This window comes from Nyctibius grandis, chromosome 9 (assembly GCF_013368605.1).
Source record: "Nyctibius grandis isolate bNycGra1 chromosome 9, bNycGra1.pri, whole genome shotgun sequence".
Lineage (NCBI taxonomy): Eukaryota > Metazoa > Chordata > Aves > Nyctibiiformes > Nyctibiidae > Nyctibius > Nyctibius grandis.
The window spans coordinates 13288806-13307500 of NC_090666.1; the positions used below are offsets into that span (position 1 = coordinate 13288806).

At 44.8% G+C, this 18695-nt stretch overlaps 1 protein-coding gene across 3 annotated transcripts in view; it reads right to left on the bottom strand.

The window, feature by feature from the left end:
• The window catches only part of AGPS (alkylglycerone phosphate synthase), a 64929-nt gene extending 48224 nt beyond the window's left edge, over positions 1 to 16705 (bottom strand). For all 3 annotated transcript variants that reach the window (XM_068407766.1, XM_068407765.1, XM_068407764.1), the window contains exon 1: positions 16490 to 16705. In XM_068407766.1, the coding sequence (XP_068263867.1) occupies positions 16490 to 16683 (194 nt within the window). In that variant the 5' untranslated portion in view covers positions 16684 to 16705. The remainder of the gene's footprint in view (positions 1 to 16489) is intronic.
• Between the last annotated feature and the right edge of the window lie 1990 nt (positions 16706 to 18695).

Consider the following 18695-nt stretch of genomic DNA (forward strand, 5'->3'; position numbering starts at 1 on the left):
ACACATTAATCTAACTTTGCTTAAAAAGTTTGCCATTTATTTACATTAGAAATGAAGTACTTGCCTAAAAACTGAATTTTATTTAATAAAAAGGCATCTTAAAGAAGTCTGAAAACAGATGATTTACCTCACTCCACTTTATACAGTGAAAGTAGCTCTTACCCCTTGACTGTATAATGTAAGAGTAAGATGATGATCGGGGTGACCATTTCAAAAAGCCTTCGTGATTCAGAGAAAGCACAACCTGAAGTCAGTTTTAACTCCAGCATTACATACAAGATAACTGGGTGATGACTGATTACCAAAGGCCTTCATTATAAAGATAATATTAACATGGGCTATTGACACACTGTCAGTGTTGTAATTAAATAGGCTCAACTTAATCAAAAGTCATTTTCTTCAAACTGCCTGTACACAAGGCTTTAATTAATCAAATGGAAAAAACATGGATATGTATTTCAATACAATTGTTTGAATAAGACATTTCAACAAGCCTTTGACAAATTTAGCACTTTAAGCAGACTTTACAGAGTAGTTTCACTACTCAGTAACTGATACAGTTTTGTGACATAGCCAGTCTATGTTGTTCTGCCACATTAAGGAACTGATTCTAAAATTTCAGCCAAAATTAAAAGTGTTTGAGCAGACAGCTGTCCAGATACAGAAGGCCCTCTGGCTGCCTCCTCTCTCAATAGGCTCGATCTTTACACACGTAGCGTTCCCTCAGAAAAGGGCAAGGATCCACTCAGGCTCAATAGCACAGGAACAACTTGTGCTATCGCACTGACGTGACAGATTATGAAAAAGTGTTCTTAATGCATGTCATGCAGTCTTGCCTATTTTTACATGAATTCCTATATTCTACATATGTATATTTATAAATATTGTGTATATTTACAAGAAATTCCACAAAGACACTAAGTCATACACAGTTGAGCTGTTCCCAGCTGCGAACACAGAACTGGCCACCTCAAGTGGCATTTATTTTCTTTTATTAAACTAAATGTTCCCCTCAAATCCCCATCATTGCAGTCCTCCTCAAGGCAAGATTTCTCCCTCTGCTGACTAAATGTAGTATTTCTATGTACCTGTTCTCTGTAGTTTGTCAAATCCTGTAGTCAGAACAGACTTGATATTAACAAGCAAAATTTGAGGAAGCCTCAAGCAGCTTCCCCCCTAATTTAGAGAGGCAAGTTCTCTTGCAAGGCAGTGCCAAAATAAGCATGCCAAGCATGATTAATGAAACAGGCTAGAGAAACTAGCTACAAAGCTGAAGACAATCAGACAAAGACACAAAAGACTAGGCTCTAAAGGAACTGGTGACATGAGATACACTGATAAAGCACAGCTTTGAAACTATTGTTAGTCCTGATGTCAGTACAGATAGATACCCCCCACAAAACCCAGGGGAGGTACTATTAATTAAGGCACTGAACAAAGACCCAGATAGCAGATTTTTCTGCTAAACTGACTGCATTCCCAGTTGTTTGCCTTTTCTAAAGGCCCACTTTCCTAGATTGGTGTTAAAACTACCTGGTGCTTTCATCAGGCTTTAAAATACAGAACAGAGGTTAAGAGTTTTAAGAGTTTATTCTCAGGTTGAAGTATTCCTGAAAAAAGTAAGTACACCAAGGCTTACTCTGCCAGACAACATAGCTCTTGTTACTGGTGTGATGAGAACAATTAAATTAAAATACAATATAATGTAGAAGAACAGGTGGTTCTAAAACATCTCAGCTACCTCATAACACAAGGTCAGGAGGTTTTCCCCCCCACATAATGGGCAGTATTGTCTTGTGACAGGTAAACACCACAACAAGAAGTTAAGCATTTCATTTTTGTATTCAAAACTATACTGAGCAAGTCTGAGGTTTCTGTTTGGAGACAGGAAGGGCTGTTTTTGTAACAAGTTATCTTATATTTATTCTTTCTTTTGTTCCACCATACCAGAGTACTCCCAGTTTAAGAACTGATGTTTGATTTACTTATTGTAGTTCCTAGCACTCGATGCCTACACTCTAAGAACAAGTTAGAGGAAATACTGCATGCAGCTCCCTAAAAAAAGAAACCTAAAAAGACCAGATTTTAAAAGACAGACTGATTAGTCAGCTCTAATTTGTAATTGACATGGCCTGCAGTAAAGACCAAGCTGTTTAGATCTTCTCACATACCATTTGAAAGGTATGCTTTTTATGAACAAGAGCTGGTGAACCTCAAGTCTCAAGAGAATTAGCTTCAGCACAGAAGAAAGCAGGAGACATCCAGAGGAGATCCACAAGCCGCCTTGACTACTGAGACAACGACAATGTCATACTGATATAATTCAAAGACTGTAGCAGAAATTTTTGGAAGAGTGTTACATATTGGTTGACATATTATTCAGCAGAGGCACAAGCAGCTCTGCAAGACAGAGGCCAGAGCAGCACGCTGTTCTTCCCCAGAGTCTGCCTCCCTACCCCAGCTCCCTCATATAAGGGAAATACATTATAACACACACCTGCTCTGCATTTCCTTGCTTTCCATCTTTCGAAATCTCCAGTTTTGAAATTAAAACTGTAATTTGACAGCATAATAAGAAAAAGAAGGCAAACAAGGAAAAAGTCTTTTTCTAATCATGTGTCATACCAGCATTCCTCCTTCTTCATTTTCATACTGCCCTTTTGCAGTATTATTTATACTGTCACCATTCCTTAGAAAAAGCTTTTCACACGCCAGCTCCAGCGCAGAACTCCCACTGCCCTTTGTAATGCCCTGGTGTAGCAATTAGAGCTGCCTAACAGATTAGCATCATGCATCACGTTTACCTTGGCTCTGAAGAATGATCCAAGCTGTGACTGAGTAATCCATGTAGCCTTCTGCTGTTCCCAAGGTCTTCATTCCCAAAATCTCATATTCCAGAAGAGTATAAAGGGCAGAAAGAATTGCTGAGCATCTGCAGACATTAGAAGTTCCTCCCATGTATGAGTATTCACTGTATCCAATTGTGGCTCTGAGACCAAGGGACTCAAACTACACATTGATCTGCAACTAATACATACCACCATTATACCTACAGACTTTTACAAACTGTGTATCCTCTAACACTTCAATATTTTGTACCATCTGAAACAAAATTTCCCTTGAAGTAATAGTTTCTATTCTCATTCTTCAAGAATTCAAGAATTTGATTGCTAAATGGTAAAAAAACAACAACAAAAACTAATAACCTGAATACCCTGTATAACATCTGAATACTCTGAATAATACCTGAACATCTCAAAACATGTTAAAGTTTCATGCCCCAGCCTGAAAAAAAAGAAAGATGCTCAGTTTGGCTTAGTCAACTGACATGTTCGTGCTACACATCTTCTATGTGTAGCAAGATAAAATTTACACACCCTTCTATTCTTCTTCCCAGCCCTCTTTCCAAGAATATATATAGCAAAGATAGACTCATCAGCATTTGGTATTATTCTTGCTTTAAACTCGATGTTACTCAGCTCTGTATTGTACCTGAACAGTCTCATTTAAAGACAACACCTTTCCTCTTCGGTACATTGGCTTCAACAAAATATCAAGCTCACTAACCCTACTTTCATCTTTGGCAGAAACATGGAATATTTTAGCCAGAAATAGTAGGAAGTTACTGGTTTTTCTTGCCTTGTAACTTAGAAGCCAGAAATTCACTACTGAAATGTATGAAGTACTATAAAGCAAAGCTCGCTTAACATTTTTAAAATATGTATTATATATACACACACAAAATTATATTGCCTGAAGCGAAAACCTGAAAGAAAATAAGTTGTCATGGAAACAGTGACAATAGAAGCTGCAAACAGTACGACTAGGTTAAGTGAATTTAAATATTTCACTTTCATTACAGTGCCCAACACTGAAATACTAGTTTGACTCAATGCAATAAGGATTTTTACAGCAAAATATTTGTTCAACAAATCAAGCATTTTCTGCCTTTTTCTGGAAAACTGGCTACGCAATAATCAAGGAGACACTGGGCAGGACACTGTTCAGGTCACAGCACAAGGCACTACATTAAGATGACCATTAAGGTGCCTACGAACTGGGCAGAAGCTCACAAGGTGGCAGCATGCCCAGCCCAGGGGGGGTGGGAGGCTAGCCCCCCACCCACCAGCTGAACTAGTGCTCCCAAGGCATCTGGTCACTCAGCTGGGCAGGCGGAGGCCTCTGGACTACACTATTTCAACAAGACTGTACCTGCCAGCACCCTCCAAATCTCATGTTTTAGTGAGCAGCATGGTGACTGGCTGGAAAAAATTCTTGTCTCTCCCTAGGAAACTGAAGAACAAGCACAGGGTCTCCCACAGGTATCCAAGATCCGCATCTGAAGTTCAACCCACATGGAAATTATACCATGGATATAAGTTTTCAGTAGTTTCAAATTCACAAGTGCATATCAGATATCTGCATACACAATACATAGAGCTGCCAGTTGAGAAGAGTTTTATACTGCAAAAGAAAAGTATCACCAACAGTTACAGAGCCTTTTGTTTTCCAAGGTCTAAAAGCACATTGATATTGTAACACTGGAGTAAACACAAAGTTTTTTCACTTATGATGATGTTACATTATGTTCAATGAAGTATCAGAACCAAGATAAAGTAATGAATGAACTCCAGCTGTTAACATCATGTGATTTAACAAAGAATGGGATTGCCTCCTTATACAGACACACCATCTAAGCACATAAATATCAACAGAACTTCCCCCTTCTCCAAAACAATCTGAAGATCTGGTGTTTTATATACAAAACTGAGACAAACAGGAAAACTCCAAGGACAAGTGACAGTTTCATGTATTTTTTTCAGAGAAGCAAGATGAAAGTGCAGTTCAACCCAGCTGAATCAATGTGACTCAGGTGGAGCAAAGCCAAAATGCTCACATTAATTTCCTCACAACCACCACCAGCATTTTCAATTCAATCACCAGCTGATGCTCAGCATCAAAACAACATATACATAAAATACTTAGACTCTCCTGTTCCATGATCCAAGACCCAGCACGCTCTTGGAAATGAGTTTAAAGTAGCAGTTTTAAGGGCTACCCCATGGGCTAAAGCACCAGTATTTGCCTAATGTAACAATGCAAAAAAGTCTTGCAGGTTGCAGAGTTCTTGCAAAACTCAGCACATGAGTGCAGTAAGACTGAGGCAGTATTATGGTGCTAAGGCATAACAACAAGAAGACATTACCCAAACAGTAACTCCTCAAAGCCCACCTCAGCTGGATTTTTGGCTACCAACTCAGACCACCAGCTGGAAATTCAGAACCCTTTCCACCAGCGATACCAGAAGGTCACTCTCCCTCTCCTCTGGAGCAGTCTCTGAGTTATATAGTCACACTTCTCAACCAAGTAAGCAAGCCACTCCAGAGCGTTTTTGAAGCCAGTAGTAAGTTAGTATAAGTTGCCTGGAAACTAGGAAAGGGAACATAGTCCAAGGAATCCCTTCAAGGACTGCTTTGTGAAAGCATCATTTATCTGGAGAAGAATGCCATGCTGCAGGCAGGGAGTAGCTGCTGTGTTTGTCATTCTTATAATTCTTCCCCTCTTGGAGGACCTTCCCTGCAGCAAACAAATGTAATCGCTCTCAAGTCTGAAGTCACATAACATCTGTTTTATAACCTTAGACACATACAGGTTCTGTAGCCCACACTTTCAGCTAAACCCCTGCAGCTGCACATACACCTGATTCAGCTGCTTTTCTGTTTGCTGAATATCTGATATGACAACACAAACCTGGGTTCATGTTTACAGTTTAAATCTACATAAGCAGCAAATGCAGACACAAGATTAAGCATAAGACTTCAAGGGTTTAGGTACTCAAAAGCACAGCATGCCTTTTTTTTTAAAAACTGTTCTGATAAAATAAATGTTAACTCTCCTTACACATGTTCCTAGCCTCGACTACTTCATTACTCTTCATTTCTCTTCATTACTCTTACCCCCAGTTCAGTGAAAGAACAATGGTATCTACCCAGTGGAAGAAGACCAAAATGGATGTGGGAACCCAGAGAGAGCTCCCACGGAAGGAGGCAATGGTGCAGGTCGCAGGCTGCAGGGAATGCTTCAGCATCTCTGTGGTGACAGGGGGCTGTGTGCGCTGTGAGCAAGTAGATGATCTGCTCAGCCGAGCGGCACAGCTGCAAAGCCAGGTTGAAAGGCTTCAAGCCGAAGTAGAAAGGCTTAGGAGCATTCGGGAGGCTGAAATGGAGATAGACTGGTGGAGCCAGGCTCTGCCTTCCCTGCAACAAACATGGGAGCACCTGCCGGAGAGCTCCCAGGATCGAGGGACCCCTGTACTCTGCCCCTCTCAGGCGGAAAACAATAACCTAGATGAGAGGAGTGAGTGGAGGCAAGTCTATGGCCGTGGCAAAAGGCGAGTGTCCTCCTTGCCTACCTCGCCTCCACAGCTGCCTCTGAGCAATAGATATGAAGCCCTAGTGGAATACAGCCGGTCCAATGGGGATGTGGTGGAGAGGCAACCTATATCAGAGGTCCCACCACAGTCAGAAAAACCTGACAGGTGTATAGCTACCTCCTCCACAAGGAAGAAGAGAAGAGTTTTAGTGGTTGGAGACTCCTTCCTAAAGGGATCTGAGGGCCCAATATGCAGAGCTGACCCCCATCACAGGGAGGTCTGCAGCCTGCCTGGAGCCCAAATCAGGGATATCACCAGGAAACTCCCCAACCTGGTGCAGGCCACAGACTACTACCCCCTACTGATCTTCCAGACAGGTGGGGAAGAAGCTGCATCCCGTAGTCTGAGGGGGATGAAGAAAGACTACAGGGCCCTAGGATGGCTGGTGAAAGAGTCTGGGGCACAAGTTGTTTTCTCCTCCCTCCTTCCATTTTCAGGGGATAACGTGGGATGGAATAGTAGGATTCTCTCTATTAATGCCTGGCTACGAGACTGGTGCTACAGGCAGGGCTTTGGGTTCTTTGATAATGGCTGGTTTTATAAGACAACAGGCGTGACCGTAATACATGGGAAAGGTTTATGTCGTAGGGGCAAAAGGGTTCTGGGACAGGAATTAGCAGGGCTCATTCGGAGAGCTTTAAACTAGATTCGAAGGGGGATGGGGTAGTAGGTGGGCTTGCACCACTGGGGCAACGCTCTAGTGTTGAGGTAGACCAGGAGGCCTCCCATCCCCCTGGGGTGAAATCGGTGTGCTCAGCTCGCTCCCTGAAATGCCTGTACACCAATGCACGCAGCATGGGGAATAAACAGGAGGAGTTGGAAATCCGTGTTCGGTCGGGGGGCTATGATCTAGTGGCAGTTACAGAGACTTGGTGGGATGCCTCGCATGACTGGAATGTGGTCATGGATGGCTATGTCTTGTTCAGGAAAGACAGGCCGCTAAGGAGAGGTGGTGGAGTTGCTCTTTATGTGAGTGAGCAGCTAGAATGTATTGAGTTCTGTCCAGGGGCGGATCAGGAGCGAGTTGAGAGTTTGTGGGTGCGAATTAAGGGGCAGGCTGGCAGGGGTGATACTGTTGTGGGTGTCTATTACAGGCCACCGGATCAGGATGAGGACGGTGATGAGGCCTTCTACAGGCAGCTGAGAGCAGTCTCTCAATTACAGGGTCTGGTTGTTGTGGGGGATTTCAACTACCCTGATATTTGCTGGGAGGCCTACTCAGCCAGCCATCCTCAGTCCAGGAGGTTCCTCCAGTGCATTGATGATAACTTTCTGATGCAAATGGTGGATGAGCCAACTAGGAGAGGAGCGCTGCTGGATCTTATCCTTACTAACAAGGAGGGTCTGGTTGAAGAAGTGAAGGTTGAGGGCAGCCTTGGTTGTAGTGACCATGAGATGGTAGAGTTCAGGATCTCATGTGGCAGGACCAGAATAGCTAGCAGAATCGCAACCCTGGACTTCAGGAGGGCCAACTTTGGCCTTTTCAAGCAATTGCTAGGGGAAATCCCATGGGACAGGGTACTAGAAGGTAAGGGGGCCCAAGATAGTTGGTTAGCATTCAAGGACTGCTTCTTCCGAGCTCAAGATCAGAGCATCCCAACAGGTAGGAAATCAAGGAAGGGTACCAGGAGACCTGCATGGTTAAACAGGGAACTGCTGGGCAAACTCAAGTGGAAGAAGAGGGTGTACAGATCGTGGAAGGAGGGGCTGGCCACTTGGGAGGAATATAAGTCTGTTGTCAGAGGATGTAGGGAGGCAACTAGGAAAGCTAAGGCCTCCTTGGAATTAAACCTTGCAAGAGAGGTCAAGGACAACAGAAAGGGCTTCTTCAAATACATTGCAGGTAAAGCCAACACTAGAGGCAATGTAGGCCCACTGATGAATGAGGTGGGGGTCCTGGAGACAGAGGATAAAAAGAAGGAGGAGTTACTGAATGCCTTCTTTGCCTCTGTCTATACTGTTGGAGGCTGTACTGAGGAGCCCCAGACCCCTGAGGCCCCAGAAGAAGTCAGGATAGAGGAGGAATCTGTCTTGGTTGATGAGGGCTGGGTCAGGGACCAATTAAGCAACCTGGACGTCCATAAATCCATGGGCCCTGATGGGATGCACCCGCGGGTGCTGAGGGAGCTGGCGGAAGTCATTGCTAGGCCACTCTCCATCATCTTTGCAAAGTCGTGGGCAACGGGAGAGGTGCCTGAGGACTGGAGGAAAGCGAATGTCACTCCAGTCTTCAAAAAGGGCAGGAAGGAGGACCCGGGTAACTATAGACCAGTCAGCCTCACCTCCATCCCCGGAAAGGTGATGGAACAACTTGTTCTTGGTGCTGTCTCTAGGCACATCAAGGATAGGGGGATCATTAGGGGCAGTCAAAATGGCTTCACCAAGGGGAAGTCATGCTCAACCAACTTGATAGCCTTTTATGAGGATGTTACCCGGTGGATAGATGATGGTAAAGCTGTGGATGTGGTCTATCTCGATTTCAGTAAAGCGTTTGACACGGTCTCCCACAGCATCCTCGCAGCTAAACTGAGGAAGTGTGGTCTGGATGATCGGGTAGTGAGGTGGATTGTGAACTGGCTGAAGGAAAGAAGCCAGAGAGTGGTGGTCAATGGGACAGAGTCCAGTTGGAGGTCTGTGTCTAGCGGAGTCCCGCAAGGGTCGGTACTGGGACCAGTTCTATTCAATATATTCATTAATGACTTGGATGAGGGAATAGGGTGCACTGTCAGCAAGTTCGCTGATGACACAAAACTGGGAGGAGTGGCTGACACACCGGAAGGCTGCGCAGCCATTCAGAGGGACCTAGACAGGCTGGAGAGTTGGGCGGGGAGAAATTTAATGAAATATAACAAGGGCAAGTGTAGAGTCCTGCATCTGGGCAAGAACAACCCCATGTACCAGTACAAGTTGGGGGCAGACCTGTTGGAGAGCAGTGTAGGGGAAAGGGACCTGGGGGTCCTAGTGGACAACAGGATGACCATGAGCCAGCAGTGTGCCCTTGTGGCCAAGAAGGCCAATGGCATCCTGGGGTGTATTAGAAGGGGTGTGGTCAGCAGGTCGAGAGAGGTTCTCCTCCCCCTCTACTCTGCCCTGGTGAGGCCGCATCTGGAATATTGTGTCCAGTTCTGGGCCCCTCAGTTCAAGAAGGACAGGGAACTGCTAGAGAGAGTCCAGTGCAGAGCCACGAAGATGATTAAGGGAGTGGAACATCTCCCTTATGAGGAGAGGCTGAGGGAGCTGGGTCTCTTTAGCTTGGAGAAGAGGAGACTGAGGGGTGACCTCATTAATGTTTATAAATATGTAAAGGGCAAGTGTCATGAGGATGGAGCCAGGCTCTTCTCAGTGACATCCCTTGACAGGACAAGGGGCAATGGGTGCAAGCTGGAACACAGGAGGTTCCGCATAAATATGAGGAAAAACTTCTTTACGGTGAGGGTGACTGAACACTGGAACAGGCTGCCCAGAGAGGTTGTGGAGTCTCCTTCTCTGGAGACATTCAAAACCCGCCTGGACGCGTTCCTGTGTGATATGGTCTAGGCAATCCTGCCCCGGCAGGGGGATTGGACTAGATGATCTTTCGAGGTCCCTTCCAATCCCTAACATTCTGTGATTCTGTGATTTCACCACATTATAATAAACAAAGCCCCAAGGAATAACGAAATTTGTTTTTCTCTAGTGTTCCTTCATAGAAACCTTAAGTCAATCAGGGTGAATTAAAGATTCAGGAAAACCAAGACATTATAACTATGCTTCTCAGTATACACTTAGCCAAATTATGATTCTTACACAACAGAATACTTTACTAGAAGCTATCTCTATTCCACCTAGAACTTCAGTTGACACCGGTTTCACTTTTATCTTTGAAGAGACTGCTCTACTACAAAAATGGGTGCACATGGCTACTTCCAGGCAGTAAAAAAAACAAGCACTTGAAGATTTTTCAAACAGTAGAAATAAGTTCTGTGAGAAGGACTGATTCTTGAATCAAGTATTTCTTGAAAGCTTGCAAAACCAGGAAATCTGCTTCACTGTCTTAAAAAAATGAGCTAATGAAGGAATCGATTGTCTGCCATTTATTTGCTCAAGCAAAATAAGCTCAGATCCAGAACAACACTGCTTTACCTATTGCATAGAGAATATTTTGCATGCTCTGTAGCAATTACATCAGATAACTGCTGAAGAAGATGTTTTGGCCTACACCATCAACCCCGAAGACCTGCACACAACAGCCCAATTTTGGATATAGCAACACTACATAGGCATTATGCTCGTTCATCACATTCAGCCTACAACTGATTTTTAATACTTCACGTTATTTGTTCTCTACTAAGAGGTATAGTAACATTTCAGGCAAGTCTAGCTGGCTGCAACCTGTTACACTACAGATGTCCAGCTCAAAGTAGCTTCTAGGAAGTACAAGTAATTACTCCAGTCTATTGCATTAACAGATCATTCTATTCAGTTTAAATAAACAAATCAAGTTTAAATAGCTATATATACACATTCATTTTCTTGTACATAACAGTTCAGATCTAAGTAGATATCAAGAAGTCAATCTACAGAATTCTTTCAGTTTTTGCTGTAAACTGCTACTTGATTTTATATAATTACCCATATTGTACTTTACATATTAAACATACTTTACACTTCTACCTTGTATCTAGGTTTTTTCTAATAAAATTTAACCAATTAATATATCCAGTTTGGTTTATTTGGTATCAAATGATCTAACAATACATATTATATTACTTAAATTCTTACAGATTTCTTACATGTCATCTGCCTGACATTCAACTACTTGGAGCCAGATGACAGACAGGAATTGCTGTTGCATATGAAGTCACATTTGGCTTCAGATTATGACACTTTGTTTCATCAGGCTAAAGTTGCCATACGAGAATCTTCTTTCTTTATCTGTTCCTCTACTTCAAGCCTCAACCTTGACTAGCAATTAACGGCTCAGATGCAAGCACAGAGCCTCCTGTGAACTGCCACACATTCCTCAATGCAACAGGCTCTTACTCTTCTGATTTGTTAAGACTCTCTAGCGGCACCAGCCTTTTCCTTCTTTGGCCTAAGTTTCCACCACCTTAAGCTCAGAAGTCAGCTATACCAGAATTCAGTTTAAGCAACACTTGACACTAAACACTGTTGTCCAGGAGTTAAGTGTTTATAATAAAACAAAGATTGCTCTGAGAATTGGTGGTAAGATATGAAGCCTCTTTGATGTTACTTGTTAAATTCAAGTAGTACCAACTCTTTAGGAGTTAATTCATGTTGTTGCTTACTAAAATCATAGTTGTTACCAGCAACTACAGCAAGAATTGCAAGAGTCTATATGAAGGTATGACGATATTAACACATTATCCTGAGCAACCCAGATGTGAACTTGACACAGAGCAGGCAGCTGGCTATACACTAATCCCTTCATTTACCATGGATAACAGTATGCCCATAATAATTAAAAGCGATCCACAAGCCTCTCTTCATCCTACAGGAAAGAAGCTTCTCCACAAAGAGACAGGAAAATCAGGAAATCCTGCCCTGCTTTCTCTTGCTCCAGGACAGAAAAATTTTAAGCCTACAAGCTACCAGGTCATTTAGTTACACTCAATCAATGCTCGCTTTTAACAAGGGCCAAATTGCTTAAAGCTTGATTTGAATAAGTTATAATACAAGCTATTATAGCAAGATTAACATCAGTGCATGCTCCACCCCTGAGGCACTCTTACATTCTAGCATACATAACAGTTACTCTGGTACAACTGTGTTCTAGGGAGTTGTAGCACCTTACTCTTGTCAAAGCAGTACAAGTTGAACACGACTTGTACTTAATCTTCACAATAACTGTATGTAAGTTTTTAACTCAAGTCTGATCAGCAAAGTGAGCTTACTAATAACCAGCCAACAAAAGTCAACAGCCTAATATAAAAGTTCAGAAAAAGTAACTTCTAGGAAGAGTTCTTTTCCAACTCAGTTTTTTTAGTAAGTTTTTCAGCATGCCTATCATCCTGTTAAGGCTTCAACACACATTGTATAACTATGATCTCCATCTTCCACTGCAATATTGAATTAAAGTATGAAATTCAAAGCCAGGAATGCCACCAAGAAATAACACCTCTCTGCTCTTACAGTACCTAGAATTTCCCTCAAGAGGATACTTAGATGAGTATAGAGTTGCTTGTCTTTTTAGAGGAATTTTCCCATCTCTATAACTGTCATTTTAAAAAGTAGGAAGCATATTACCATCTTTAAACACATCAGTTTGCAAACACATTGCTTAGGCTTCAGGGCATTTTTACTTGGAAACAGGAACAATTAGATGAGCATCCACGGACTCTCAGTCAATTCCACATACTCTCTTTCTTCCCCTCACTGGTGATGAATAATGTCTGGAAAAGATCTGTAACAGTTTGGTCTTCGAACTATCAACAAGAAAGCCATGTTTCTGCAGGTCACTGTCTAGTGACTATTGGATAAGTCACTAAGTTTTTTTGGTCATAGGAAGTCTTCTACTTCGCAGAAGAAACGCAACATGAGGACAGTGCACACAAATCTGGTACAATAGTGTCTGTAGCTTTGACACTATTTCAAACACTATGGGAAAGATGCAATAGGCATAATGAACAAAAACTTTCCTTAAGGTACTTCTGACTGCAGCTTTGCTAGGAAAAATGAAAGTAATAGTTCAAAAGAGGCAGAAAAACTGAATCATCACACAGAAGACCACAAGAAAAGAGAACCTGGGTTTGGATTGTCCTAACGTTGCTGATAAAATCCACGCAGTATCACTGTACCCATCTACAGGTCAGTTATTTTTACCAGATTTTTCAATCAATGTTCTAAGTCTCACAAATAGATCAACAAGCTCCAGACTAGCTGGAAGCCACTACAACAGGACTCAGATGTTCATCACTTGCCACCTCCAAAACTGTATAGGCAACAGAATTGCCTTTCTCCCCCATCACTCACTTCAAAACCTGGGTATTATCCTCAAACACAAACTCTACCTAGATCCTCATATCCAAGCTATATTTAAGTATCGTAATTTTCATGTGCAACATCTCAAACGTGTTTCAACCACATCTCACATGTTCACAGGGAACCTTAAGACAGAGATACAGCTCCCTTTAAGGTTTTTCTGTTTCGATACACACAAAAAGGCTTCGCTCTAGGTACATCAAGACAGTTGTACCTATGGTGCGGACCAAGCTTTCCAGCAGTTCTCTTACACTCCCACAGCAAAGTGTCCAGCAGTTGTACCATTTTGATCATAAGCTCCTTGAAGCAACATAATTTTTATTCTTAACCCAGAACAAGTTATTTAGAGTAAAAATAGCAATCCATTCTCCTGGATAAGGTGGCAGCCCACGGCTTGGACAGGTGCACACTTCACTGGGTTAAGAACTGGCTGGATGGCCAGGCCCAGAGAGTGGTGGTGAATGGTACTGCATCCAGTTGAAGTCCAGTCACTAGTGGTGTCCCCCAGGGCTCAGTACTGGGCCCAGTCCTGTTTAATATCTTAATTGATGATCTGGATGAGGGTATCAAGTGCACCCTCAGTACATTTGCAGACGACACTAAGTTGGGTGAGAGTGTTGATCTGCCTGAGGGTAGGAAGGCTCTGCAGAGGTATCTCGGCAGGTTAGATAGATGGGCTGAGACCAACAGCATAAAGTTCAACAAGGACAAGTGCCAGGTCCTACACTTTGACCACAACAACCCCATACAGAGCTACAGGCTGGGGGAAGAGTGGCTGGAAAGCAGTCCGGTGGAAAAGGACCTGGGGGTATTGGTGGACAGCCAGCTAAACAGGAGCCAGCAGTGTGCCCAGGTGGCCAAGAAGGCCAACAGCATCCTGGCGTGTATCAGGAATAGTGTGGTCAGCAGGATTAGGTAAGTAATTGTCCCCCTGTACTCAGTACTGGTGAGGCCGCACCTCAAGTACTATGTCCAGTTCTGGGCCCCTCACTTCAAGAAAGACATTGAGGTGCTGGAGCGAGTCCAGAGGAAGGCAACAAAGCTGGTGAAGGGTCTAGAGGGTATGTCCTATGAGGAGCGGCTGGGGGAACTGGGATTGTTTAGCCTGGAGAAAAGGAGTCTGAGGAGAGACCTTATTGCAGTCTACAACTACCTGAAAGGAGGTTGTAGTGAGGTGGGGGTTGGTCTCTTCTCCCAGGCAACTAGCAACAGGACTAGAGGGCATAGCCTCAATCTGCACCAGGGGACGTTCAGGTTAGACATTAGGAAAAATTCCTTCACAGAAAGGGTTATTAGGCATTGGAATGGGCTATCCAGGGAGGTGGTGGAGTCATCATCCCTGGAGGTGTTTAAGAGAAGACTAGATGTGGCACTTAGTGCCATGGTCTAGTTGACACAATGGTGTTAGGTCAAAGGTTGGACTCAATATGATCCCAGAGGTCTCTTCCAACCTAGTTGATTCTGTGATTATGACCCTATAGCAAGTCCTAACAAAACAATACCAATAGAACAGACAAAGCAATATCAATAGCTTGTAGGAGTACACATGTTAAGTTCATTATGCCTGTGTTTCCACAGAGAAGCTATTCTTCAGGTCACATGCATCTTCACAAAAGCCTGTTTCTCCTGCTCTTCAAGGATGCAATAACTGGCTGTAGAAATTATGAAAGAATTCATTTAAAATAAATCCCTGAAAACTAGCAAAACTGACATTTTTTCAGAAACAGTGATTTCTTCCTAAATTCAAACCAAAGAAAAGCTTAATACAGAAGGCAACAATTTTGGAATGACCCATTTCTCCCAGTGAGCAGCACTGTTTGACACCCCTCCCGCAAGAGCATCAAATCCCCCTCAGTGAAAACTAAAGGCTACATGCCCACGATATCCCAGTCCTCCCAAAGCAGGCAAGTTCAGCTTGTGGCCCTGGGCCACAAATGGCCTGTTCGGATAATTCAGACTGTCTCTTGCTCTCTTCTTGGAAAGACCTGAGAGTAAACCATGGGCTGAATGGATTTTCCCCAAAGGAGCAGTAACTCTTTTATCCACTACTTGCCTATCTGCCTCTTTACCACCTCCATACACTAACATACTAGCCCCTCTATGCAGCTTGATGGAGAGTAGTAGGTTGCCTATAACCTAAGCCTTAAAATGCTCTTACAGGATAGCAAGCCAACACACATATAGAAAATCCACATCCATGAAAGGGGAAATCACAAAACAACTGCAAGTCTGCCCCAGCAGAAAGGTGAGCCTCACGACGGTAAGTTGCACGAAACTGTATCATGGTACTACAATTGTAGCATTTAAGAGAATCCACTAGAAAAACAAATCCAAGAGCCAGTGAAATAATTTTGAACTAGACAATCTAACTATTTTGCCCTCCCTTGGTCTCATGTGACCTGCGATTCCTTACTACTAAATACAGTAAGAAACAGAAAATATATTTAATATGCTTTAAACTATTCATTCCAAAGAAACTTGCATTAGAGCCTAGTGTATGAGTACATTTTTGGCAGCGTTCCCCTGAGGTGAAGGTTTCGCATGCCTGTGAGCAGAGGAGGACTGAAAGCCCATACACAAACCTTGCTTCTCGCACATGCTGCGTTCTTCACTATAGCAGCCTCAAAGTATTTTACAAGCATTGAACCTCTCCTCCAGTTATTAAGGTGACCACGAACGACTTTCCATTTTCATACAGTCCCACTTACTACAGAAAGAAGAGCCTTAGGACCACCTTCCTTCGGCTCCACCCAGCCCCTACAGTGGTGAACCGCTTCAGCGCCTCACCCGCGTTTGGGTAAGCCTCATCCTCCTCCCCGACACCCCCCAGCCCCCCTAAATCCGCAGCTCCCCGCACGGCCCTGGCGGGGCCTCCCGCGGGGCCTCCCCCGGGCCCCGTCAGCCCACGCCCGGCCCCAGGCGGCAGCGAGACCGCTCTCGGCAGCACAGGCTGCCCTAGCGCCGACCCGCACCGACAGCCAGCCGCTCCGGGAGCCCGCCCAGCCCGGCACGGACCGCCCCCCCTCGGCGCGGCCCAGGGCCCGCTGCCTCACGGGGACCCCCGCCCGCACCCACCGCTTCTTGGGGATGTTGCCGGAGGCCGGCCCGGCGGAGCCCCCCTGCGCCTTGCAGGGGCTCGGCGAGAGCGCTTCCCGCTCCGGAGCCCGCGGCGAGCCCCGCAGGTGTCCGGAGATGATGCGCAGCCGCCGCCGGGCGGAGGACGGGGAGCCGCCGCCGCTTCCCGCTGCTTCCTCCGCCGCGGCCGCCATCGCACTTCCGTGTTGTGCCGCCGATCGCCGCCGGGTGAGAGGTCAGGCGAGCGGAAGGCGCCTCCCGCGCTCCCCTCATATGGGCCTTCCCGGCATGCACCGCCGCCCGCGCGCCTCCCGCCCCGCCCCGCCCCGGGGGAGCGGCGCCGTGAGGCGGCCCCGGCCCCGGCCCCGGCGCGGGGCTGCCGCCGCCTGCGGAGCTGAGCGCAGGGCGGCCCGTGCTGTGCGGTGCCCCGGCCCCGCTCGGCTCTCCTTTCCCCACACGGCAAGGGAGGAGCCGCGCATTGCCGGGGCGTGGAAGCCGAGCGCTGTTCCCACAGGCTGTCGCGCAGCCCGCCAGGACAGCCGCCTGCCTCAGCAGCGCAGGGCTTACGTAACGAAACGAGAGAGAAAAAAAAGGCTTTATTGGAGATTTCTTGCATCTCGAGCTATAATTATCGCCCCTTTAGATCTCTAAAATGGATTTGAGAGAGCACAAAGGTGCGTGTTCTTTAAAGATGAGGATTGCCTAAGTTCGTCATTAAATGCTTATTAATGACAATAACATCGGTGGGTTACTTAAGACATAGGTTGGTGAGGTGACACATAATCCTACGGGAGGGACAGATTTTATCGTCATTGACAGGGACACAAGGCCCTGATGAGTGGAGGGCTGCGGAGCCAGCTGCCTCTGCGTGGCTGTTTTTCCCACACTGTACTTTGCTAGAAGAAAGGCTCCAGGCTCCTGATGATCTGTTCCCTCCACCCCAGTAAACCCACACCATGAAATGAACACTGGCTGACTGGTGGGAATATATCCCCTTCTGTAGCCGGGGCAGCCGTCGCTGGGTACAGAACTGCCAGTCCTGACCATGTTTTAAGCCCTGTGGGAACAGCTGGGATTCACCCTGTAGCATCACTTTGAAGAGGGAGAAGAATTGGGATTTAAAGGGAGATATAGATGTGCTGCCAACCTCAGGTGCTGTCTGCTGCTAGGAATTTACCATCACACACCACAGTGCTTTGGTCACCTTTGAGTCTCCACTCAGGAAAAGATGTGGAAACTGGAAAGATTTTAAAGGAGAACAGATGAGAAGAGGGGTTTTTTCATCAGAGAATGAAAAAAAGTCTGAACAAATTGAGTCCAGACTGCTATGAAGTGAAAAGCAGCAATCAATCTGCCCTTTATGTCCCAGCTATGTTGGTGCAAAATAATGAGCTCAAACTGCAAGATATAACTTCAGTATTAGCGTTACACTATCTAAAGGCAGTGAAAATTAAAAACTCTTGTAGTCTGCCTAAGTAGAGAACAATGTCATCTTCATTAGCATTAAGAACAGACAACACACATCTATCAGAGATGGTATTGCTATAAGCAGTTCTGCTCAGGGCAAGGTGATGGGCTAGATGACCTACTTAGACTGATTCAAAGTTTTTCCCTGTGATGTGAAATACCTCACGCTGTTGAAGCCTACTCAGTTGTCACACAGGACCTACTTTCATGATCAGCTTTTGTAGTTGGATGGCACCAACCAGCTTTTTGGAAGTCATGAAGTGGAATGCTAATATCTATGCGATTGCTAATACTTTTGTGATGACATTTTGCCTATTGTTGATTTATTTGTTCATCCCTTCCTCATACACCCCTACGCTTATGTCATGTATATGAAATAAAATCACATGAAAATTCATAAAACTCTTACATTACCCTCTTTCAAATCTCTTTCAGGGACCTATTTCTCCCATGATACTTCAACATGATGCCTTTCCATCAGCTAAGCAACTAGCAGAAAGTTCTCCAGGGAGCAGCATCTAGCCGAAAGTTCTCCAGGGAGCAGTATGTTGTGCACAAGCAGTGAGACTTTGGTTCAGTTCCCTACTTCACATGCAATATCCGTGCCTCTTTAAGTCATAGCTCCCCATATATGAACCAGGGATAACAGTATCTCCCTAGAGAGACTGATTTGAAGATAAATACACTAAGGACTGTGTGACAATACAGGATCAACCCCTATAAGACCTCCTGATAAAAG